Below are 25,672 nucleotides of genomic sequence, written 5' to 3' on the forward strand. Positions count from 1 at the left end.
TCTGTAATATTTTGCTGCATTTCTTTGAGTGAAAATGCTACACAATACTTGAAGAGAAAAGATCAAGCATTTAAGGAAAAATGAATTTGCTGAGGTGACAGGAAGGCAGGCATTTTCCACAAAATAATATGTATCCAGCACAGGGATTCCTATTACCTCTCACTGCAGTCATTAAAGTGTTCACTTTCTTCTTGGTCCTGGTTTCTCTGAATGAATTGCTAAACTAAATAAATTACATAATTGGATAAAAACCAAAGAAATATCCAGAAGTGGTTTCGCTTGCAATACGCCTGTAATGAATTAAAATGAATGCATAACAAAGAAAAGATAAACCTACATGTACAAGTTAGCAATTTTTTTTGCAAAAGGCTTCCAGTTAACTTCACTTCCCAGGTTCTTTTAGTTTGACCTGAGTGACTGAGTGGGAATTTGTAGTCTGCAAAACTTTTCATAGCTACCAAATCATTGTTGAAGTTACACTTTTCTATTATCTCTATCCTGACACCCTTTATGGGTTGTTTTCTGTTACAGCGAAGAAGCAAACTGAATGTTAACTTTTAAAAATGCATAGCAAATCACTGTTAAGATTTGAAATAAAAATAATGGCATTTAAAAGATACTGTATTTTAGATCCTTTTTCCCCTCTCCCACTTTTAGGCGTGTAAAATTCACTTTGCCAAGACTTTGTGCAGTGAAACATAAACCCAAGAACGGGTAAGGGAAAATACATAAGAACCTCCAGATACAAGAGCTGTGGCTTTCAAATAACCACATGAAAAAATTCTGAAGAAATCATGTGTATAAATAACAGTGAGACAGGAAGAATCTTTTTTTTTTCTCAAATAAAGTTATTTCCATTGCCTTCTCTTGGTATGGCTTACTGCTCACAAACATTTCTAGTTCTTTTTGCAACCGCATATGCCATGTTTATCTAAAGTCAAATTTTGAATCTACTAGTGGTGTAATACGGATCAAAAATCTTCAGGACTGATTTTTTCCTTTCCAAATGGAGCTAATTTTAAACTGCTAAATGCTCCTGCCTAAATTTATTTCCTGCTTTCCACAAAAGTAAATCATTCTCTAAGTGTGAACACTAGACTTAGTCATGAAATGTGCTTCTCAAACAGAACATAGGTAATTACAACAGCTGCAAATTTCAATGCAACATTAAATCTTGAGTCACTGGCAGTGCCTTCAGAATACATTTTAGTATTTTACTGCATGCGTTATGATGCGCCATCGTATTGCGGAGACTGGACTGAGAAACTGCATTGTACAACAACAGCCATACAGGTGGCGAAGGAAGACTGGCCACTGACCACATTAAAACAGGCGTCCAAGAAATTACATCCTGTATTTCACACATTTCTGGTACTACAGGTGTGAATGCAGTATTATTTCCCTGCACAATATCTCAGTATGGAGCATTTTCTTAGGTTGGTTACACTACACAGAACCTGTAGTATGTTTGCATATGCCAACTGAACTGCCCGACAGGGACATGTGCTCATTCTCTGCAGGCCAGGAAGGAAATCTCACTTCTGCCTGCATGAGATTATCACAAATACGTTGGCAGTCATCAACAGTTTGACCTTTTCTCGGTTTTTCTGCTGTGCTGCATTCTGAGAAGGAACAGAAACTTTAGTTTACTTATTGTGTTGCACTCCACGAGGACAAGCAAAGAAGATGGGTGAAGCCATGTGTTCACAGTGAATCTCAGGAACTGCTTCATAGATATTTAGCATAGTTAGATTTCCTCTTGCCCTTTATGAATTAGGGCTTTTTATCTTCCCATTCAGAAGTCCTTGGGTCTCCTAAGGTGAAAAGATATGTCAGAAGAGGAGTTGCCATAAGCCAGCTCACTTTGTGAGACCCTGGAGATGTCATATGTGAGAACTGGTGCCTCAAACTAGCATATTAGTAGGAACAGTGAGGTGTCAAGGGAAGGAGAGGAAAACAGCAGGGAAGAGCTGTGTCCTGAGGCAACTGGCTGCCCACTCTCACACCCAGAAATAATGTGTTGTGTGTATGGATGGACTGTGGAAAGCCGAAGTGGAAGAGACTGTATGAGCTGTGGAGCCAGTAGGGTGACCTGAGGTGGGTGCTGTACCGCTTGGGCTCAGTTTTCCATCTGAGGCAGTCTGTTCAAGGGAGTCCGAGGGGAGGACACATTTTCACTGGAGTTGTCTTTTCCAAACCTACCTTCTCTCTTTGTGTCCATCGGAGTTGCTAATCTCTGCCACCTCCCTGGAGGAGACAATCTCATCAGTTGCATCTCCTCAGTCTCATCAGTTCATTTCATTTAAGGACGTGAGCCTAAGGGACTCTGCTCATGCTGTGTTTACAGGATGAACCGCATTTTCCTCACAGTTTCCTCACACGTATAATTAAGTATGTCAAACAGGAGACAATGTATAGACCTCTCCTTTACACTCTAACATTCTGGATTTAGAACTTGTTGTGACATCTGCTAACGTACCAGCTATCAGATGAGGGAAACTGAGGCAACAATTTTTCCAATACTTCTCTTTTCCAATACTCCTGAGATAGGGCTGGGATCAAGACACAAATAAACTCTGTGCTAAAATGCTAGAAATCTGAAATAAGATAGTTCCTGGGTGTATTTGTAGAGTGAGGTGGGAAAAAAACAGGCATTACTTTAAATATCTGCTGCTAAAAGGGAGGAAGCTTTCAAATAGCAAGAAATGACAGGTAAGGTCAAAGTTCTACAAGAAATCAAAATAAAGCTTCAGCTGAGATGGAATATAGCACGAATTTGGGGATATTAGGACCATCTCTTGGTAAAAGCTTGTGAAAGTCATTGCTTGTGATAAATGAACTTCAGTATCTCATCTGAAAGGCAATGTGACACATCTAGATGATCTGAAGAGCCACAGAGAAAACCATGATAAAGCATGAGCTGCACCCCTATCTTGTTTACCTTCATATGTAATGAAGATAAAACTAAATGTGATGTTTATATAAATATTTATATATGATTGTACACTAGTACAAAGCTAGGTGTGCTTTACCCAATCTGTCACCACCTCAATTGTTCATCCAGCAATGGATTTTGACTTTAACAAGAAAACAAAACAATGAAAAATAATCTTTTTTCCTTAACCAAGTAGTTGCTATAGCAATAACATTTATAAAAATACTAAATTTAAAGTAACAGGTCCTGAGAGCTACCTCAGCTGTTATGAGCCTTTTTTTATTCTTCAAATTATCTTGTACTCCATTTAAAGAAGCTGGGAGCCTGTACTCCCACCACTAAAATGCTCAAAGTTAATCTAAAAATAGAACAAAAAAGCGTTTGACCTGTTTTCCCACCTTTTTTTTTTTTTTTTTTTTGGCAGGAGTTTCACACCTCCCAGTGCTTTGGCATTCCCTCTCCACACTAGTGGTGTGACCAGTATATATGTGTGCACTCTGATGTTCAGTGAGAGATGCTATGGGACACATGTTCCAGCTCTGCTGTACACAGGCTGGATAGAGGCTGTGGGTGACACACTCTGCTGGCAGTGCCTCTGGGTTGGCACAGGTGAGGACCTGACTGTGTCCTGGGCAGTGTCTTTGTCATTCACCTGTATCAGGCTTTTTACGTGTCATTTGGTACAGCAGTTTCTTTACTGTTTCCTGTTTGTTTTTTGTTATTGTTGGTGGTGTATTTGTTCTTTTTCCCAAAGCCTCAGTCCAGAACAGACTTTATGTCTTTCTAGGATATTAGAAAATTCAGGTGAAATTGCTTGGTTACTTTTAATTCATAGGTGAGCAGCCAAAACCTCTCTGTGTTGGCTTAGGCTAGTGATTTATCAGTAACACAGCCATTGTGGTGCAGCAATAAAAGAAAACCTTTTATGATATGCACAAGGTGTTTTGGTCTCTTTCCCTTTATCAGTGCCAGAGCATCACTTATCAGATGCTACGTTGGATCAGTGCCACGGGGGACAGGTGTGGCAGAGCAGGTGGCCTTTCGCAGGGACATGCTGCCATGACACAGGGCTCTGTGACCACAAGAAGCTGTCACCTCGCAGGGCTGTGGGACCACGAGGAGCTGCCATCTCATAAAGAAGGAAAACCCCAGCAGCTGGCAGCCCTGGCCTGTGGGAGCAGCAGCTCCGCAGCTACCACTGACCTGACCCCTGCTGAGCTCAGAGCCGCACTTTGCTTTCCTTCCCTGCAGCCCTGTTGTGTGCAAGCAGCTCTGCTGCTGTGGTCGTGCTGGTCCCAAGCGCCCTAATACTCCCACCCATGTTCTCTCTCTATGCTGTGAGGAGGCAGGGAGCAAATGAAACATTTGTTCCTTTACCACCTTAGAAAACAGAGAACTAGACAGATGATGACACTGATGAAACTGTTGAGTAACACAGAAAGTGGCACATGGCTAAACTATCCCAAATGCTCCCTTCTTTACTGGCATTCAATTAGGAGTGACATTGCTAAAGACCGTCACTAATCAGAATTATTTTAGTAGTGTCATTCTCCTTGAATGGAAACAGGAAGTGGAATATATTGACCTTATAACTCAAATTCACACTTCCCTTGTGCAATCTCAATGGCTCTGAAGTTAGACATGTTAGAGACTCAAAAAAAAGTCTAGGCAAGAGTCTGTTAGCTTTATGACCATGTGAGTCAGGACCGACCCCACTCACACTAAGAAAGCAAAGCTGATGTGTAGTTACATTAGAAAAAAATAACAATCCGCATCATGAATACAGTGATGCAGATTATGGCTGAGATTCTAGAAAAAAACAGATTCAATTAAGTCTGAAATTCCACCAGTTAGGTCACCACAGTTCAATGAAAAGCTCCCAACTTAGGAAGCTGAGCCGTATCTTTGCTGGATTTTCAGAAGATAGATTCTGCTGTAAGTGAATTATTAACATATAAATTCACCTCTGCTGTTATTATGCTGACAACAATATAATTTGGCAGTAGCATTTCATACTCTGTGGATATTAACTAAACTATTACCACAGCCCTTTTAATTATCCATATTCTTGTAGTATAGATTAGCAAGCAAGACAGGAACTACAGTGACTTGCTTAGGTCATACATTAATGCTTTTAAGCATTGTCTGTGAGGAAAACTGGAATTTGAATGCATGCATTTCTTCTTGCCATTAAACAGACCATTGGATTTTATAAACTCTGTTCTATAAGGAATGGCCTTTCTTTAGGAAGAGTTCCTGTGAATTTGCACTTGTTTTTTGCCTGCAGAGCCATCAGGAATCCTAAGTGGAATATTCAACAATAGTAAAATGCAGTGTGGATTGGAGCCTGGATGAAGACATTTATTTTTCACTATGTTATTTCTGCTTAGGGAGAAGGATGTCCCCTGTAACACTGTGTAATTTTAAAAATAACATAGATGTTCACTTACATATGGTAAATTTGGTCCAGCTAGGACAAACAACTTTGGAGAGAGAATGAAAGAAAGTCTAAATTTTTAGCTGTGTAAGAATAATGAGGTGAATATACAAATGATTGAATAACAAGACATTGCAGTCTTCAAAACTAAAAGCTTCCTCATTTCTGCAGAGGGCTGTGATTTCAACACATAAACTGAGCATTTCAGAACAGTCTAAAGGATTAGGTACTTACATTTTAGTATCATAAAGTGACAGGACCCCAGAATGCAGGCAGGTACTACAGGAAATGATGCTGTCAAAAGAACATCCTCACATACCAATGTAAAACAATCCAAGTTCAGGCTTTCATTAGCAATGGTGGAAAAATAAAAAGTATAAAATCTTAGGGTGAAATTTTGTGGAAATTAAGCTCTTTGCACAGTCATGGCCCTGAGTTTCCTAACAGAGTCTGTGGTCTCTTCTCCTGCCTCCTGGGGCTTTGGCCACCTGTGCAGACGCCAGTGCCGACACAGTACTGCACTGATCCTGACCTTGCCTTGCTGACTGGGCTTCCTGGCTTGACCTCAGAAGCGTTTTGCCAATATGGATTTGTCTGGTGGTCACAGAGCTGTTGGCCAACACTGGTTATCATCTCCAGACGTGCGCTGTGTGCCTTGCTGGGCTGCTGTGGGGCCACACGGCTTCTTGGTGGGGATGCTGCCCAGCCTGCGTGCCTGTCACCCATAGCTCCTGGCTCCCTGTTCCTTGCAGAGCAGCAACCTCTCACCACTCTCTGACGTACAAGTTAAATTTGACTCACTTTTGTTGCTTAGTTTTACTTTTCATTATTCTTTATTTGAAATAAATTTAAAAAAAACCCCAAACAAACAGAATTAACTTTCCAATCTCCCTGGCATATGAAAGGTCCAGAAATACACCACTGAATTCTTTTTTCCATGAAGTTACAGTTTTGCTTGGTTCTGCTTTTATTCCAGTGGTACAGTGAAATTTTACATTCTGTTGCAAAATACATAGATCAGTATGGGAACAAATCTATGGTGATGTAATTTGCATTGCTGCTGGTTGCATACTTTTTCCTTCATAATATATAAGAAGGTATTACAACAAACAAACAAACAAACAAACAAACAAAAAACACCCCCCCCAAAAAAAAACAACCACCACCCCCCCAAAAAACAAACAAACAAACAACCCAAAAACTAAAAACCAAACCAAAATCCAGAAAGTGGATTGATGGAAAGAAAGAGGGGAAGGGAACATATAATACGTTGTTTTGTTGGTTTTTGTGTCTTTTTTTTCTTTTTTTGAGGGGAAGGCAACAACCAGAATAGTGACATACACATTTATAAGAGTTCATATAATCACAGGACAGTTCTGGTTGAAATGGACCTCAGGAAGTCTCTAGTCCAACCTTCTGATCGTAGGAAGGAAGGCTATGAGGCCACACCAGGTTACTTGGGGATTGTCCAGTTCTGTCCTGACAGGACAGAACATGCAGAACCTCTTGTTGCAACCTGCTCCACTACTTTGCAGTCTTCATAATTCAGAAGTTTTCCTTATATCAGCTCTGACTCTTCTTGCTTCAAGTTACGTGCATGAGTTCTTCTCCTCCCACTATGTACTCTTGTGAAGAGCTTGGGTCCATCTTCTCAATATCTTCCTTGTAGGTACTGCAAGGTTGACATTAGGTCCCTCAAAGCCTCTTCTCCAAGTTGAACAAGCCCAGACCCCTCACCCTTTCAAGTACCCCTCTCGGAATGTTAAATTAATTGAAAGTATAAATAGACACAAACGGGAACTCGGGAAAACAATGAAAGCAGCTCCTTGTAATGGAGAAATGTATAACCTATACACAGAGGGATCTTCTCATAAGAATTTCCATAATGCTTGTAACCACTGTGTGCTCGTCCTTCAAGTGTTATGTCAGACGTAGAAGTGTGCTGAGAAAGTGCTGGTCAAAGTCTCCACTAAACAGACATGGTACAGCGGGACTTTTTGATGTAAAAAATAAAATGTGTTCCCTATGAAACTGGACAACCACCGCAAACAAAGATTCTTACTGCCAACCGAACAGAAGTGAAAAGGCTTTAACTCTTTTCAGAGTGCCTGCAGCTGTTCAGGGAGCCATGCAGTTGCTCAGGGCCTGTGCAGGACCAGGTCCCTGAATTAGATACACTTTTGTTTTGTGCTAAATTCAACCCTTTTCAAATGTTGGTTCTTCTGTTGCCACTCTTACTGTTTGTTGGTAGATTTGTGTTCTTTGCTGGTTTATTAGTTTGGCTTGTGTGTTTTTTGCGTGTTTGTTTGGTTTGGTTTTTTGTTTGTTTTTTGTTTGGTTGGTTGTTGTTTTGTCAGTCTGTCAGACTGAGAGCCCTGCAACCTCTCTAACTGAGGCCTCCATGTGCAGTTAAGAAAATGAATAGAAACTTTGTTGCTCAATTGGCTCTGCAAATGTAAACACACTCCAGATTTCAGTCTAAATAAGCAAGGCTGACAGCGGGTCCTTTGAAATTGTGAAGACATGAAACCTCACCTATTAATCCTTCCCTTTCCCCATCCGAGTTAAAACTCCTGTGGCTAGAATTTGCTTCTTTATGTATACTTGAGGTAATGAAACTTCAACGGTCTGACACCCAGTATTGATATTGTAATGAAACCACCTGACATATGGTTACACATTAGTGTGGTGGGCTGATTCTGGCTGGACACCAGGTGCCCACCAAAGCCACTCTAACAGTCCCCTCCTCAGCCAGACAAGGGAGAGAAAATATAATGAAAGGCTCATGGGTTGAGATAAGGACAGGGAGAGATCATTCACCAATTACCACCACAGGTAAAACAAACTTGGGGAAATTAGTTTAATTAATTACGAATCAAACCAGAGTAGGTTAATGAGAAATAAAATCAAATCTTAAAACATCTTCCCCTCACCCCTCCCTTCTTCCTGGGCTCAACTTCACTCCCGATTTTCCTGACCTCTCTCCCAGTGTCACAGGGGCTGGGGAACGGGGGTTGTGGTCAGTTCATCACACGCTGTGTCTGCCGCTCCTTCCTCCGCAGGGGAGGGACTCCTCACACTTCCCCTGCTCCAGTGTGGGTCCCTCCCATGGGGTGCAGTCCTTCAGGAACAGACTGCTCCAGCCTGGGTCCCCATGGGGTCACAAGTCCTGCCAGCAAACCTGCTCCAGCCTGGGCTCCTCTCTCCAGGAGGACACAGGTCCTGCCAGGAGCCCGCTCCAGTGTGGACTTCCCACAGGGTCACACCTCTTTTGGGTATCCACCTGCTGGCACAGGGTCCTCCCCAGGGAGCAGGTGGATCTCTGCTTCACCAGGGACCTCCAAAGGCTGCAGGAGCTGGCCCCACCATGGGCGGCATCACGGGCTGCAGGGGAATCTCTGCTTCAGTGCCTGGAGCACCTCCTGCCCTCCTTCTTCACTGACCTTGGTGCCTGAAGACTTGTTTCACACATTCTCACTCCTCTCTCCAGCTCCAGTTGCTCTTGCACAGTTTGCCTCCCTCCTTCTTAAATATGTTATTGCAGAGGTGCTACCACCATTGCTGATGGGCTCGGCCTTGGCCAGGGGCAGGTCGGTCTTGGAGCTGGCTGGAATTGGCTCTATTAGATATGGGGGAAGCTTCTAGAAGCTTCTCACAGAAGCCACCTCTGTAGCCCCCTGGCTACCAAAACCATGCCACACAAACTCAATACAATTAGAACACATAATTACTAAAGAAAACAAAAGCTGAAATCTTAAGAGTAGGTAAGTACCTGTCTACATGAAGTAAACAATTTTAAGAACTGGCTAATGTCAGGGGTCTGCTGAAGGAAAATTTGAGTCATTACTGAAACACAGCAACCATCACAGCAGCATAAATTACACCGTGATATTAGAGAGAATATGTACCACCCTCTGTTCACTCCTTTGTCAATCATTTGAGTGATCTCCGTGTGTGCGTACTTTATTAATTTCTTTCACAGTACTGATTAAAAACAAAACAAAACAAATCACACATAAGGCTCATTCCCAGCTAAGTTTTAGGATTCTGTTAAAACTGGAAAACAAATGACAAGGTTAAGAGGACTTCAGCCTTCCTACAGCTGGGTACATGCGTGCCCAGCACGCTGCAACACGAGGCAGTTCTGAGGGGGAACCTCAGTAATTTTTTCAGCATGTCATGGTCATTTTTCTTGACTGTACATTTGTTTGTTGACACTGATTTATGTACCATGCCTGATTTAAAGATACACTTTGATGCTCCATTGATTTCGTTGACCCTGCAATATGTTCTTACTAGCTCCAGCTACCGGTTTCACTTAGATTAGTATATGTGACTTCTGGGGTATTTCATAGGTACACGCTGGAAGATTTTTTCTTTCTTTCCTCTTTAGGTTATCCAGTTTTTCTTTGAACATGCTCTCTCAGGTATTTCTGATAGTCTCCATTTCACAGGAAGTTCTGTAGGTGATCAGTGCACTGCTCTTTGTAGCATAACTGCACACAGCGTGGTCTTTCTCTTGGTCTCCCTCACGCTTTCGTAGGCACAAGCAACACCTGAGCAAATTCAGTATGTCTGTTTGTGCAGTCTCACTCACAAAGCAGTAAAGAATGGGATCAGCAATGCAATTCAAACTTGTTAAGGCCTGTGCTATTCTGTAAACCTTATACATCAACTGTAAAAGCTCTGGGTCAGTGGTGTAAGGTTCTTTGATGCTGCGAATAAGCAATATAACATGATAAGGGGTGAAGCAAACAAGGAAAGTAACTGTGATATTCAGAATAAGCTTCCTCACTTTTTTCTTTTCTTCATCTACTGTGGCTTGATTATACCTTACTACTTGGTAAATTTTATGGTAGCAAAACACAATGATTATCAAAGGGACCAGGTACCCTGAGCATATCCGGAATAAATTTATCTGTGCCTGCCACCATTCCAGGGGGTATTTATCATAGCATAACGTATGATTAGTGAAATTGCATGGATCATTGAATACTTCTTTGTTCACTAATATGACTGAATTCAAGATGCTTTCCAGAAGCCAAACAATTATGCTGACAAGCAAAGAAATTCTTCTTGTGCGCAAGTGCTGGAGCTTCAAGGGGTGAACTAATGCCAGGTACCTATCAACAGAGATGCAAGCAAGGAATGCAGTACTGGTGTAGAAATTCATATACAGAATGAAGGAGGAAATCTGACAAAGTAAGGCAGAGAGCCTCCAGTTATCTCCATTCCAGGCATAATCAATCCACAGAGGTAGGATCAGTGAGTACAAAAGATCAGCCAGGGATAGGCTGAAGAGGTAGACTGCTAACTCATTCTTTTTCCTCACCTGAATGCAAGATGCATAGAGGGATATGCAGTTGGTGGGAATACTGATCATCATCACAATGCTGTACACAAATGGAAACAAATATTTATCCAGGGTGTGATCGTCATGGCACTTGGCAGTGGTGTTCATTGTCCACCCCGGGTAGTATCTTTGAGCCAGTTCTGGCCTGGATGCAATAAAAAAGTCTCTGTAGTCTGATGGGTTGTCATCTGTTAGTTCTTCAGGACTTGGTGGGTAGAATTCCAGCCTTCTGTTACCAAAAAGGAAAAATGTCAGCTATAGCAACATTTTTGTTTGTTTTTTATGGGCTTCTTGCTGAGTATCTTTTTTAGAAGAAAGAAACTGTGTTTGTAGGAGACCAAAGGTTTTAAACACTCCTGGAGGGACATATGCATAGAACTCTAATGTCTAAGGTGGTCAAGGTCAGTCAGACACAAGGTTCTACAGCAGAAGCAGCATAAGTAGCAAAGACACTTCCAGAAGGGTAGGGTCCTGCAATCCAAGGTCTTTCTTTTGGGAAAGCTGAAGGAGATCAGAAAGTTTGCCACAAATAACAGAGGTGCATGTTCTGTTATTCTGGTGAGCAGAACAGGGTTTTGGCCATATAAATATGGCATATTTGTCATCACCAGTATCTTCCTCCCCTCTAAGTCGATGGGGAGACAAGGATAGAAACACAGGGATTCAGGTACCACTAGAGGTTGGGATCTTCTCAGAGGAGGAGAATGTGTGGCTGGTGTGTCTCCCTATCAAGAATCACTCTCCTGTCTTGTTGCATCCTCACACTTCCCCACTTCCCCTCCCCTCTTTTGTATGTGATTGCCCAAGATCTTGCCACCAACTGTGCTATTCCAGCAAAGCTTACTGCATGTCCCAGGAACCTTCATGTGACACCTGGCAGGCAATTGGGCTCCTGCATGCACAGGAGAATCTGCCAGGATCCCACTTAGACTCATGTGAGGTAGAGACTCTTGGAGTACAATTTTTCATTTACATTTCTTTCCTTTAGGAATTGCAGTTGCCATGCATGAGTTTATAAACCCATTAGCAATTAAGTTTACCTTAGGCACTACCAGGGTTGTGGGCATCAGCACCTTCAACATCAAAATACCAGTAAAATGGCAGCCCTGACTAATGCAGCGAGACTGGAGGAGTTGTGTGTGTGAGTCTCAGAAGCACTTAGAAGAGCTGACCTTTAAGTAAGAAAGGGAATACAAGCATAGCTATGAGACAGCTGGTACTCACTGATTACAGCACACTCAGTAATGACATTGAGTAATTCTGTTCCCCAAAGATCTAATTGATAAGTCCAGGAAATACGAGAATGGAGAATATTTGTTGTGGTCCAGTTCTACTGCCAAATATACCAAGTGCTTCAGAGACTGACTGTGGTAAGTCATCTGCGGTTTGGGCCTAGACTGCTAGCAGAGGAGATAAAGACGTTGTAGAACAAGTAGGTTGCAAGATAGCACCATCTACAACTGGTCCCACATAGGAAACAGCTCAAACTGGAGACAACCTGGGTGCAGGAATTTTCCTATGTGGTAGGTAAATTCATTCTGCCTTTTATGGGTTTGATGTGCAGGTTTGTGGGTCTGTCAGAGGAACCCTAGTAAATTTATTGCCCTTGTGGAGAAGTTGTTTTAGAGATTTTTTTTTCTCCCCATAAAAACAAAACAACAAAAAACCCACAAACCCAAAACAAACAAAAAGCACTTTCATGCACATTCAGAAGAAAAAAAAAAGGAGCAGTGACAGAAATAGTTACAAAGTACATATCTCATTTTACCAGCCACTGCTTTATTTGATCAAGTTGGCTAACTTTTCACAGTTGGAGCTAAACTCATTCACAGGCTAGAAAGACAAAGAAAACTGAGGACTTTCCAATTTAGTCCACTGAGCATGATAACTAATTTAAAAAATGCAATGTCTGTATTTAAGACAAACTGCTTTTCAGAGTGGGTTAATAAAACCACAAGCTAAATAGGGCATCATAAGCCTACCAGATAGATAAGCATCACAAATTAAAAATCTAGCTCTAGAAATTAGATCCCAGGCTTTTGCTGACCCACTTCTCACCAAAAGCAGAGCAAGCATGCACAGACTGACCAGATGAATAAAAGATAAAATACCTACCTCTTCTTCTAATCACAATTTAGCATCTTCTTTCCTGTGACATGTCTCTAGATGTCTAATAGGGAAACGTGCCCTTTCAAAAGCATGTGTGTAATGTGGCAAGTGTGTGCAGCAGCATTTATGAATCGTGTGACTGAGAAACTGGAATTCCTTCTTCCTCCCCCACAAACTCTTTCTCCATTGTTAGTTGACTTGTTATATTACACTCATCCTTCCAAGCTCCTGACTTGTCTCCATATTACACACAACAGCTTCTCTCACAGTTATATTTATCAGCTCTTTCATATCTGCTCACAGACCAACACAACAATTTCTTCGTACCACCCACCTTCTTTTTCTTCAGCTTTCTCTTTTTAGCTCATTGTTTCTAGAAGCTCTGCTTTGTCGATCTTACTGATCAGAAGGTATATAACATGCATCTTCTTTGGGGCAAGACCTTATTTTGGTCTTCTGCCACCCGCCTTAAGGTCTTCTGCCACCCGCCACCCCACTGAAGATGGGATTCAAAGAGAGAGATGAGACCACATGAAATTTGCCTTCTCGGCAATTTTTTCTGTCCTGCATGTTCGCAGGTCAATGCACCTCCATTTTATTTTTATTTCATTTTTAACCAGTATCATAAGCAGTCTCTATGAACAAAGCCTTGGTGTCTAAAATTCCCCAGGTAATCCATATCCCAACTTTGATGACACATTGATGCTACTTATACAAGGACATGCTTTCAATGAGAGTAAAAACAAGAAGTGTGTCATTCTAGTATATATTGATGACCTACACTGAAGCGTGTCAAAGAGCCAGCAAATGAATTATACCACAACGCATGCTGCAGATTCGTGCACGGAAATATAAAAGCAGAAAGGGCTGTTTTTCTCTGATTATAAGACACTTCATTACAGTTACCTTGAGCCCTGTTCAGGGGAAATGGTCCAAGTCACACTTCTTTGCTTAGGTTTTATCCTGATAAGTAGGACTACATAATGCAACATAATTTGTCTTACCTGAATGCATGACTGAAAGGTTCCCAGGTTTTCTCTCAGCTACTGAGTGTACCTGCTGGTTTTGCCCAGGAAGGTGGTATTGGATTACAGTTATCCTACAACAGAATGTTTGATAATTTTGCCCACTGATCATTTTTTCTAAAAAACTACCAAGAATTTTCTGTTTAACGATATAGTCTAATGGTTTGACTTTCATGGTTCAAACTCACTGTGATTAATTCTGCAGACTTGTGACTTATTTTATAGACTTATTTTGGTATCAGATGTGTTTCTAATTAAAAATATTCTCAACAGTAATTTTTTATTTTAGTCACATTATTCAATGATTATCACTGTGCCTGCCTCTCTGTCATTTTGCCACAGAAAACCTGTTGTACAAAAACTCTGAAAAAATAAGATACAACAGGCAGTCAGACATAACATTTAGATAAACAGACTATCAAAAGTTACACTTCAAGTAATGTATGCAAACAAGCCTGTAAAGGAACCTTGTGACTGTAACTGGAAAAAAATACTCACTACATATTGTATTTGTATCGATGCATTCCTGCAGTATCCTTTTCAGATTCAAAGAGAGCTTTATCAGGCCTCTCCACTTAGGACATTTTGAAAGTAACAAATTAAGTGTAAAATGATACTTCCATAAGTACAAATACAAAATGATATTCCATACTCTGTTCCATAAACAACTTTTGAAGGGAAGAATGGAAGAGTCTTTTTTTATTTTTCAGATGGATGAATTCTGTTATAATTTGGGAAATCAGGAAATGATGAAGAGGACTGTAAGAATTTTGTGTTATTAACAGAAAAGTTTAGTCACTAATTTATAAAAACACTCTTCCATTAGCTAGCAAACACCAGTTGAATTTTGGAAACAACTGCAACTCTTACTTTTCACCCTTATTTCAAATTCAAGTTCAGAGAAGAGCAAGTTACTATATGCAATATTAATTACAATGTGGTAAGTTTTTGCAAAGTACTTGGCTTTTTAGACAGGTTTTAGGGGAAGAAAACAATGTGTGAGCTAGATCTGTGCAGTAGCTGCTGTACTGGTGCTACTGTATATCAGCCATATGATGGAAGAACAGATGGCTTTCTTGATTTCTTTTTTCTCTCAAAGCAATTTCAATAAAGCAGTTCATTTTGTGTTCTCAAAATAAGTCAGAGTGCCAAGCTGATTTCCTCAAGTACAAGAACTTTCCACAGCTGGATCTTTTTTTCCTAACAAGCAGGTCTCTAAACTTAATTTTGAAGAACTTCACAGTTTAGGAGAGTTGAAATATGTCTGTTAGTAACATGGACATTTCTGCTTAAAATGAACAGCATTTTTCCTCATGCAACACTAAAATTTCACTCACAGGTCTCTATGAAATCCTGTAGAGATTCGAACAGGTCTAAAAGCTCAGTCATTTTAACTCTGAAATACACTTTATGGACAGTTTTATAGAGCATAAAAATTCTGTTAACATGAGCAATTAGAAAAAAACCACTGTGGTTTTTAGATGTAGGTCACACAGGTGAGTTTATTTTGCTACATCTTTATGTGCATCATGTTTTCCTATGTGAAGACAAAAAGATGCTTTACAAAATATTTTCACATACATTCTTGGTATTCTAAGAAGCTACTTTTAGCACAGCTTATTTTTCTGCTAGTTTTAAGCATTGTGTAAAGTCATGTAATTAGCACTGCATACCTTGTTAGTGCCATAAATTTTTAAAGAACAATAACAGAAGAGTTACTGGAACCCCCTGTGAAACCTGAGGCACTTTGTGCAGTGGAGAGAGGACACCTCAGAATCTTGAAAACTCAAATAGTGCTTTTCTCCATCCTTCCCTTCCTCCCTCTGATAAGCAACAGGTATTTTGACCATGACAATAGCATTACAACAATAAATCAAGCTGGCATGTTCTTCCCAATTAAATAATTTAATCTCATTTGCCGTTTTTCTTCATGTTTCACTTGTGCTGGGGGTGAAACACTCCTTCTCCCAAAACCATCTTTTCCAGCCACTTCTGTGTCCCTTCTTTTTGTTGTACAATGTCAGCATCACATTAAGGGAGAGCCAGGCTGAAATCTGTACCAGAACATAAGGTGCGTATCTGACTTCTTGGATTTTGAGCACTTACCTCCGCAGCCATGTGTCCCCGCGTGGCAGTTTCACTGTGATGCCATCTGTAGTGTGACGGTGTCTGCTTCTGAGATGAGAAATGTCTTCATCAGATAAAGCAACAGGAAGCTGCTCTTGGATACAGCAATGAGGAAACAGCTCACGTGTCTCTTAAATTTTTTTGCCTATTTTTTGTTCTATATCTTGTTAATCTAAACTTACCCATGGGAACAAAGACAATGTAGTTATACAGAAGAATGCACAGAGGATTGCACTAACCTTGGTAAATCTAGGAATACTTTTAGTAAGTTTATAAAAGTTTTATTGAAAATATTCCCTAATTGTATCAGTGCAGTATATTACAAACCTGTTATCTAGGACACAATACATTCTGCACAGAAACCACTCCACAGAAATAAAATACTGTGGACTGTATATGTATTTAGTTTTGTTTACTTGTTCAAAACATAGGGACTTTTTTTTTGACTGAAGACTTGGCGCTTGCCTTTGCCAACAAATTTATCATAGGATCAAATAAGAATCCACCTAAGAAAACCCCATAAAAATATATCATAAGGACTTCAGGAATTTGTGCAAAAATAAGCAATTATTTTCAGAATTTGTATTACTGTTCTTGTCTGTTTGCCTACTGATGGAAGTCTGTAAACAGTTCTAGTTAACAGAGGATAACAGAATGTTATGTACTGCAACAAGCTGCATATTTATATATTTTTATATAAACTAAATCTGAGGTTGGATGGGGCTTTCACAGGAGTCATTATTTTAACAGATAATTACATTCTATTGGACAGGTGGAAAATTGTTCCGTGAGCGTAGTTTCTCTTTTCCCTCTGTGATCAGAATAATTTATTGTGCACTCAGATGTTTTTCTTAAATCCCATTTGAAATGATTAAATTCTGCTTCTAAGAAACTGGGTACAATTTCACTTTAAAAGTACATCTATTGGGTAACACAAAAACTAGCCTGTTTGATGATTCAGATGCTAAGGAGAAATGAAACAGATGAGCAAATTTAAAAGCTCTAAAATAGGACATGCTGACTTCCTTGAGAGCAATACCATGCAGCTCTATAATATATAACTACTGGATGCAGAGATTTGGTTCCTTCTTTTTTTTCCAGACAGAGCATGACTTTTTCATCCACAGTTTTTCTACCAATATGCTTGTTAAAGCCTAAATTATCAAATCATTTTGTACTTGTGGTTATTCTTGCAGTAGTGTCATAGCCCTCTCCAGTCCGGTGAAAGGGAACTTGGGCGGAAGACAGGTTAGATTAATTTATAAAATTAATAATAAAAATTAATAATTCAGTCAAATAATTATTTTCATTGAGAGAAAAGTCATTAGATGAAGATCTGTTTTATCACTTTTCACCTGTGTTTTTCTAACATGGTACCTACTAAGAACACTGTCTGCTGTTCTGTTGAGGGTTCCTATACTTCATTGAAGAAAAAACAGTTCTTATTAGAAATAGAGGAACATAGTTGATACATTTCTACAGTTCTCCTCTTTAACAATTGATAGTGGGACTGAAGGATCAAAGGAAGGAAGAAAGCAGATGATGCATTTTATATATTCTGGAAGTAAAGGTATATGTAAAGAGCAACTCTTGGCTAAGTCAGTTTGGAACAATTAAATTTCTGATGCAAGCAGCACTTTTTTTTTTTTTTTCCATATGTATATGTGGACATACACAGCATCATAAACCAGCCATTGCAGAACAACAGGTGGGTTTTGGGCTGGCTGAGATTCAGTAACTATCAAGAAAGAAAAATGGAAATAGAAAAGCATTAACAGTGGAAAATTGTCTTACCTACAAAAGAAGCAACAGATGCTTTCTTTAAGTTCTCAATAATTTTATTGGTTATATTTGGGTTTACAAAAGGTCTGGATCACAGGTCCTTGGGTCATGGACAAAGTCATTAGGAAAACAGATAAAAAGCAAGGTTGAGATTTCTAATGCAGAATAAAAGTCCTCAGAGTCCCACCAAAATATCCTCTTCACCAAAATGGATTCTAAGAATGCTTATCTATACCAACTGAAAAAGAGAGGCCCTAAGCACATCATAGGATGGAAATATGAGTTTTGCAAGTTGACACTTTTAGGCTCCTATGAGTGATTAAGAGACTGAATTTCATGACTGAAGCCTTTTACCTGTAATAAGTTGACACATTAGTTTAAGAAATTATCCTGTTAATCATTCATGATGATTTTGCAAACCTTCCAGGTGTGCAAAGCTGTACAGTTTGCTGGAACAAATGCAAATTATAATATTAATTCTACCTTTGCCACTGACTCACTGTAGCCTTGAGGAAGTCACTCTGTCCTGCATGTAATAATGACACAGTATAGCTCATTTGGGTGTGAGCAGGTTCCTTAGTTAATGTTGTTGTAAAGTGTAAAATGTTTTGTGAGTGCTTGGTATTGTTATTAAAAAATAAATAAACAGGAAACGTCAGTCTGGTCATGTCATCTTTGAGATATTATATACCTCAATGACATGGGCAAAAGAGGTAGTGGCTTGATTAAAAGCATTCTTTAATGCCAGAAAAGTGCAAACCCGGGGCTTTTCCACAGGCCTCTCGCACTGCCTGTGTGACACCTGCCACGGCACCTCCTGGGGCCTCGTTCCTCCCGGAAGCACGCGGAGCACGGGCTGTACAGCACCCTAAGGCCAGCAGGCAAACAGTTCCGCTTTAACACCTTTATGGGACAATCCAGTTGATCGCCAGTCTCCCGATCACCCTCTCTCTGAGCCCAGTGCCCTCCTGACCCGGAGCCCCAGCGAACACCGCGCCTGTTCCCAGGGCAGCCCCCGGCGTGCGCCACGGCACCGCCTCAGCCGGCCGCGCTGTCCTGCGGCTACCCGGCAGCGTGCCCGGGCCGGCTGTCAACAGGAAGGCTCGGTCAGCCGCGCCGGTGGGGCCAGTCGAACCCCACCTCCAGGATCCCGCCCTGGGGTCAGGCTGACGCAGCTGCGGATCCCGTTGCGGCCGCCGCGGTGTCCGGGCAGGCGCTGCCGGATGCCCCTGCGGGGCCGGGTGTCCCAGCGGCGCCGCTCCTGCGCAAGTGGCAACGGTCCCTCACAACGCGAGGGAGTTTTCTCCTCCCAAGTACCGATTGTTTTTTTTTTTCCTACTTCACGAGGGATTTTGTGGCAGCCTGAGGGCGGGACAAAAGCAGCCACGGCTACTGGGAGGCTGGGGAGGGCCGGGAAATGAGACGTTCGGGGGAAGCAGGATTTCTCTCCCAGGACAGCTGCCGTGCCGTGACAGGGACCCCAAAAAAAGGCCAGTTTGGTGCAGCTCTCACAACCTGGCTGCTCGTGCGGCGCTAATCGCACTTTCCATGTGTGTTTGCAGAGAAACCCTGTCCCGCCGTGCCGCCCCACCCGCTCCCCGCCTCGCCCCGCCTGCTTTCCCACACCCGAGATGGCTCCTTAGGGGCTTCACTCTCCATTCAGTGCCCAATTCCAACATAGCAGCTCTCCTTCCACCAGCCGGAATTTGCTTCGCCCTTTCTTAAGATGGCGACCACCAACTTCAGAGGCGGGTGGGCGGGAGGGCTTCTCTTTTCCCTTTTAACAAAAGGGCGGTGAAGGGCGGTCACGCCCCGCCCCGCCCCCAGATGATTGCCCAGTCATGTGACGCGCGGAGCCGGGCAGTGCCGTGTTGCCGTAGGGACGGGACGGGGCGGGGCAGTGCGGCTGGGAAGCTGCCGGCGCCGCGGAGCAGAGAGGAGAGGTTGTGATGGGGTGCGCGGTTCTACTGTGGGGCTGGTTCCTGCTTGGCTATAGCTGGGGCCCGGGTCCCTCCGGGGTCGGTGCCGCTGCGCTCTTGACGGGAGCCTACGTGCTGGACGATGCTGGCGGGCTGGGCAGGCAGTTCGACGGAATCGGGGCTATCAGCGGCGGCGGGGTAAGCGGCGGAGGCCGTGAGGGCTGCTCCGGTGCTTGGGTGCTAATCCCCTTTTCGAGGCGGCCGTTGTAACGGACACTTGGGCGCGGGATTCCGTCAGTGGGAGTGTTTGGCTTGGGTGCAGGCCCTTGAGGCATCGGCGGGGCCTGTGCTGGCGGGGGGCGGTCTGAGTGGAGCCCTGAGGGCTGGAGGCGGGGGAAACCCCGAGGGGAGCTCTGAGGGCTGGTGAGGGGGGCTTGGAGTGGAAGATGGTCTTTGAGGGGAGGGCTGGGGGGTGTCCGAGAGGAGCTCTGAGAGCTGAGGGGTTGGAGTCTGAGGGGAGTCCTGAGGTCTGGGAGGGATGGACTCGGAGGGGAGCCCTGGGTGGGAGGGGGCGGACGGACTCTCAGGGGACCCTGAGTGCTGGGGTGTGGGGGATGCACTCTGCGGCGAGCGCGGAGGGCGGTGGTGAGGGACTCTGCGGAGCACCGTGGAGGGTCTCCGGGGGCTGGGCTCTGAGGAGTCCCATGGAGGCCCCACGGGGCGAGCGGTGGTCCTGGCTGCGAGCGGAGCTGGGTCCGACCCCTCTCTGTGCCCGTGCGCTGCTCAGCCGGGCAGCGGCTGGTTCTCCACAGGCTGCTCGGAGTACTGAGGGCCGGCTCCGTCCTTTGTGCTGCTGCAGGAGAGCTAAGCTAGAGTGGGCTTTTTAATGTAGAGGGTCTTCCTGGCCACTCGTATCTACGGCTTTTAAAAAGCTGGGAGAGGCGACAGCCAATTGTATGTTCTGTTGTGCTCCAGCGAGCAGCGCTGTGAGATCCAGCGGGTTTGTGCACACTCTTCGACCTATTGAGTTACTTTACATTTCCTCCTGCCTGTGTGTCCTGTGAGCTCCCGTTGCCTTTGGTGTATGGTGAGCCCAAGCAGGGAGACTTGAGTCTAGGGGAGAAATGGTGCTGGGAAGGAGCTGTGTTTTGTTTGCAGTAAATTTATGAGATGTCTTTCTTTCTCTGTTCATTGAACCCTCTTTGCAGTAAATTGCAGGTAACTGCGGTACAAGGTAATTGCAGTCTACAAAACCAGAAATGCACAACTGAATGGCTAGAAGAAACTGTTTTTGTAGGGGCTTAACCTGTTTTCCTGGTGTTATAATTATTTTTCTAGGTTTATTAGTTGCGTGAAAGCCCTAGACTGACAAGCTGGTACATACTTAAAAGTGACGTTTTCCTATTTTCATGTTTTCTTTCAATTTTAGGCCACATCTAGACTGCTGGTGAACTACCAAGAACCTTACCGCTCCCAGATTTTAGATTATCTGTTCAAGGTAAAGTCAGTTTCACTGCTACAATAATGCCTAGTTTCATGCTGAATTTCTTGTGCATTGTTGGAATACCTGTAGTATATTCAGTTCTACTTGAAATTAGACAAAATCCCATCACGTACAGCATCTATTTCATGTGGATTTTTATTGGAACCTTAAGTTTTAGATGTTGTTTTTCACAAACAGCATGCTGTTCAAGAGCCTGTTTCTTCAAATTATTATTAAAATTCCTTTTACGTTTTCGCAATATATTTTCAAATATATATTTTCAAGATATTTTGGTCACCTCTGTGGGTTTAATGACGATGAAATTGATTTTGTGGCTAAAATGAAGGGTTTAGCTGTTAATAGTGATTGCAGGAAGCCATTTTCTTTTTTTTTTTTTTTTAATGAAGTACAGATAGATTCACATAATGTGACAATAAGTGTGCACACTGCATCATTTCAATAAGATATATATTCCAAGCTAGTCGCAAGTAGAAGTGCGGCTACTCTAGAAGGTGTGTGAATGTTAATGGTTTGTGAGCTCCTTTGTTCGCAAATGTAACCTGTGGAGTTACCCAGCTAAATATATGGTAAGATTATTGCACTGGATAGTAATAACTTGTTTGCTTATGGCACACTGAATTGCTCTGCTGGAAGAGAATGTCATGTCACTTTCAAGTAGTGTAATCCAGATGGCTGGAGGGGAATAGTTTGCTGTGTAGTTTTAAGAATTGGTTTTAAAGGGTAGAGTAAGGCATAATATGACAGTGGGGGATCAAAACCTGTGGTTTTTGGAGACCAAAGTTGTGTGATACAAATATGAGTTTTCTGAGAGAATTAGTGGCCATGTAGTTAAAGAAAATATAGCTGAGAGATTGTGATTTTTCAGAGTTTTTGACAGGTTCTTTCACCAAAACCTCTTAAGCTGTGATACCTGGGAGGGGTATACCTTGCTTCATTCTCCTCGTCTTTTAGTGTCAGTCAGCTTTCACGATGAGGCTGGGAGAGCAAATGTGCTAGAAGTTAAATCAGACATGTCAGGAGAAATGCTAATTTGGGAATATTTGCTTCTTATTTATATACAAATTAAAAGATCCAAAACTTATAAGCCAAGGAAACTATTGTCTATGCAGCATATTTTTTTTTTTTTTTTAACAAACTGCGGTCTCACATCTTAAAACTTTTTTTTAGAGGCCAAAAGTATACTTGGTTAATTCCATGGAGAAGGCCAGCTCATTAGTTGTTATGAAAATTAGTGATTAATGATTAGTTTCAACTTCTGGCTTGTGCAATTTTTAAGCCACTAGTGGCTGGAAGAACACACTAGGAGTAGGATCACCTGTATGAGCTTGAATTTTATATTCTGCTCCACCAGTCAGATGCCACAGGAACACAATAGTGGACTAGGTGGCCATTTGTTTTCCACTGTAGTGTGCTGGGTCTTTTTTTTTCCTCTCTTGCCTTTCTGGCTGTAGTTAGCAGATTATTTCTGACCTGTGTGGATGTTCTTTCATATAAGCCATGTAACCCCTTACACCAAAGAATAAATTATTTACTGATATATTAGCTTGAGTAATTTGGTTTTAAAAGAAAATAAACTTGACTTTAAACAACATTAAAAATACTGTTATGTTCCTCAAATAGCCTATGTTCTACCTGAAGAGTGCTTCAGTATTTTCTTGAGCATAACCAATTTAAAATCTGTGCCTTTGGGGAGGAATGCCTTTAATGGTGCAAGAATCAGTGAAACTGCTTGAAGATGAGTGCTATTTGTCTTGCTTTATTTTCTTTTGGAGCAGAATTTTGTATAATTGTATCTATAAGTGGTGTTAAAAAAAGTATTGGATATTTAGCATCCTCTAAATTGCACATTTATATATTGCATTCTTATTGTTAACAGCAGGATTCTGTTTGTCTGTCTCTCTTTTTTTCTAGCCAAATTTTGGCGCTTCTTTACATATCCTCAAAGTAGAGATTGGAGGTGATGGACAGTCAACAGGTATGGATTTTGTGTGAGCAGGGTTTAACTTCTCATTGGAGTGATGCTGTAAGTAACCTGTTCTGCATATGGCACTTCAGCTGAAGTGTGGAGATGCATTCTGTAGTTATACTGAAGTTGCAGAAGAACATAAGCAATGTCTGCTGATTTGTAGAAGAGAAATTTACACTAACGTTCTGAAGACGGTTCTCACTAATATGGTTAATAGGTTGTGTTCTAGAGCGATTGAGTTCTTCTTTTTCCCCCAAAGATTAAGGAAGCTCTAGTAGCTTTCTGAATTGGAGAGCATTTCTCAAACACAAGCTTTGCAATATGAACTCTGTAAAACCTGTGTAGAACTAGGTACCTTATGTCTTAAAAGCATGAAAGTGTGAAGACAGCTGGTCAGAAGCAGGTGTATTTCTTTGGTTTAATGAGCTGCTACATTTAACTGGAAGAGTGATGTCTGACAGTAGGTGCTGCTTTTTTTTGTGTCCAGCCACAATTACAAATCAAAGTGTCTTGGTGTAATTTTTCTAACCTGCTCTGTTTACATATAGTAGAAACTGTTTAGTAACTGCTTGTGATTGGAAGCTGAGAAGCAGAAACTGGACTGCAGTTTGTATCTGTTGTTTTTTTTTTTTTTTTTTTCTTTTTTCCCTCATGCACCAGAAGTAAATCTTGGCCATGTCAAGAAGCCTCAGTTACTGAGTAGGAAGCATAGCATGTGTCTTTGTGGCATTTTATATATATGTATTTTAAATTTCCAGATTTTAGAAGAATAACAATAAGGTGTATATGTGTTAACACACTGAACTGCAGCTCTTATTCTGACCTCCAAAGTGTGATCAGGAGTTTGTTTGGCATCTGATTGTTGTTTTATGTCTCTGACAAATAGAGCTGACAGATACTTTGGTGTTAGTAAAGTAAAAAAATCAATTCTGTTTTCTCTAATGAAATGTGCTGATTTAGCACTCTTCCTTAAAAAAACTAATCCGAAGAGATATGTGGAACAATTAGGCATATAGTTTAGCATAAGTAATTGTTGCAGTTGCATGGATAAGTTATTAATTGACTTTTGTATGTAATGACTTCCCATGCAACACTGATGCTTTTGCACCTTTCCTGTTTGTTTACCTTTGCCTGACATAGTTCAGTGCACAGTCCTCAATTCCAAAAACTCTTCCTACAGTCACAGAACATGGTAGAAATCATAAACTAGATATTTTACTATAAAAATAAAACACCCTCTTTCCTGGTGCTGAAAAACTTCATGGCATTTCCTTTCCCTCCCTGGTCTTGCCTTGCACAAAAGAAGCAAACTATAACTTTATTTTGTTTGCTTTTCAGTTTAGCTATAGCCTGCTTCTACAAGTGTGTGTTTTCCATTCTTTCTCCCCTCCAATCTTAATGCTGTAACTTTCCTAGTGGTTGCTGGGACCAAAGTTATAATGAATATAGATTTTAATATTCCAGGTAGGGATAGAAAATGCTCAATAGTTAATCCTGTTCTGACGTTAAACCAAAGCAAAAATCCCTAAAAATTAAAAATGCTAAATTTATGCTGACAAAGTTAATATGCTAAGAATGATGGGTGGCAAGTCTTGCATGTTCTTTCCCACCATTAATTTTACTTTGAAATACATGCCAAAGAATGTGTGAACTGTGTTGGAGGTATGTGTTTACATACTGTGGCAGTGAGCAATACAGAAAGCTTTATAATGTGTAACAGCTTATGACACAGAAGATAATTGTGAGCTACCGGTCTCTTTCTTTCCTAGATGGTACTGAACCATCCCATATGCACTATGAAAATGATGAGAACTACTTCCGGGGCTATGAATGGTGGCTGATGAAAGAAGCTAAAAAGAGGAACCCCAAAATTAAACTGATTGGTAAATTGCTTCAAGCTTTAGCATTTAAATGCTTTTCCCCCCCCCTAACTAAATTACATATCTGACCCTTAATTGGCAAATTAATTTTAATGGGCAGGTGTTTTGATGGTGCAGTAGACCAAGTAGAATATCTAGTATTTGGTAAACTTGCCTTGATGCTTCACTGAAATGTAATGTGTTTTACTTACAGTAGTACAGCAAGAATGTATGTAACAAGCAGTGTAAGATAAGAAATTACTCTAATTATTTGCTTGTATCAGGCAACATTAATCCTTAGACATATCACAACAATGAGCATAAATGTTTTATCATGAGACCTGAATTTCTGAATAATAGGGTAAAAAAATTGGGAGGCATAAGGTAAACTTACAGGAAGTATAAATCTCTATATCTTTTATGCACTAAATTCAATTATATGTTCTTATAAGCCTTTCACCCTCTCCCCACTGTAGTGGTTCTTGTCTTCTGATTTGTTTGTCTTAGGTATGTAGCTGAGTTGTAAGACTACTTTACTGTTTCCCTGTTTTGATGGTGGGTTGTCCATTTGTTGTGACAGTACAAATATGGAACCCTAGATTTTAACTGAAACACTTTACAAAATATGTCACATGAAATGAGGGAAAACATCTATC

At 41.4% G+C, this 25,672-nt stretch overlaps 2 protein-coding genes across 6 annotated transcripts in view; one reads left to right on the forward strand and one right to left on the reverse strand.

Moving 5' to 3' along the window:
- Window positions 1-3,379: 3,379 nt before the first annotated feature.
- Window positions 3,380-16,098, reverse strand: GPR65 (G protein-coupled receptor 65). 4 transcript variants are annotated; one of them, XR_010472830.1, is made up of 4 exons: window positions 15,966-16,098; window positions 13,839-13,933; window positions 10,705-10,954; window positions 3,380-7,044 (listed from the first exon to the last, which is right to left on the reverse strand). XR_010472830.1 is itself a non-coding variant. In XM_065063737.1 (4 exons), exon 4 carries the CDS (start codon window positions 10,831-10,833, stop codon window positions 9,796-9,798), a length of 1,038 nt encoding a protein of 345 aa, XP_064919809.1. In that variant the 5' UTR covers window positions 10,834-10,954; window positions 11,950-12,122; window positions 13,839-13,933; window positions 15,966-16,098; the 3' UTR covers window positions 8,221-9,795. The 4 variants fall into 4 exon arrangements, 3 of the variants coding, with proteins under 3 accessions (XP_064919809.1, XP_064919808.1, XP_005506215.2); XM_065063737.1 differs by lacking the exon at window positions 3,380-7,044 and adding an exon at window positions 11,950-12,122 and having other exon boundaries at window positions 8,221-10,954; XM_065063736.1 differs by lacking the exon at window positions 3,380-7,044 and adding an exon at window positions 11,950-12,125 and having other exon boundaries at window positions 8,221-10,954.
- Window positions 16,099-19,606: 3,508 nt separating this feature from the next.
- The window catches only part of GALC (galactosylceramidase), a 40,176-nt gene continuing 34,110 nt past the window's right edge, over window positions 19,607-25,672 (forward strand). Inside the window, exons 1-4 of one of the 2 annotated variants that reach the window (XM_021292422.2) lie at window positions 19,607-19,885; window positions 21,117-21,185; window positions 23,103-23,166; window positions 24,927-25,040. In XM_021292422.2, coding sequence (XP_021148097.2) covers window positions 19,718-19,885; window positions 21,117-21,185; window positions 23,103-23,166; window positions 24,927-25,040 — 415 coding nt within the window. In that variant the 5' untranslated portion in view covers window positions 19,607-19,717. The remainder of the gene's footprint in view (window positions 19,886-21,116; window positions 21,186-23,102; window positions 23,167-24,926; window positions 25,041-25,672) is intronic. The other variant, XM_005506159.3, reaches the window with a different exon arrangement.

This window comes from Columba livia, chromosome 5 (genome assembly GCF_036013475.1).
Source record: "Columba livia isolate bColLiv1 breed racing homer chromosome 5, bColLiv1.pat.W.v2, whole genome shotgun sequence".
NCBI classification, from domain to species: domain Eukaryota; kingdom Metazoa; phylum Chordata; class Aves; order Columbiformes; family Columbidae; genus Columba; species Columba livia.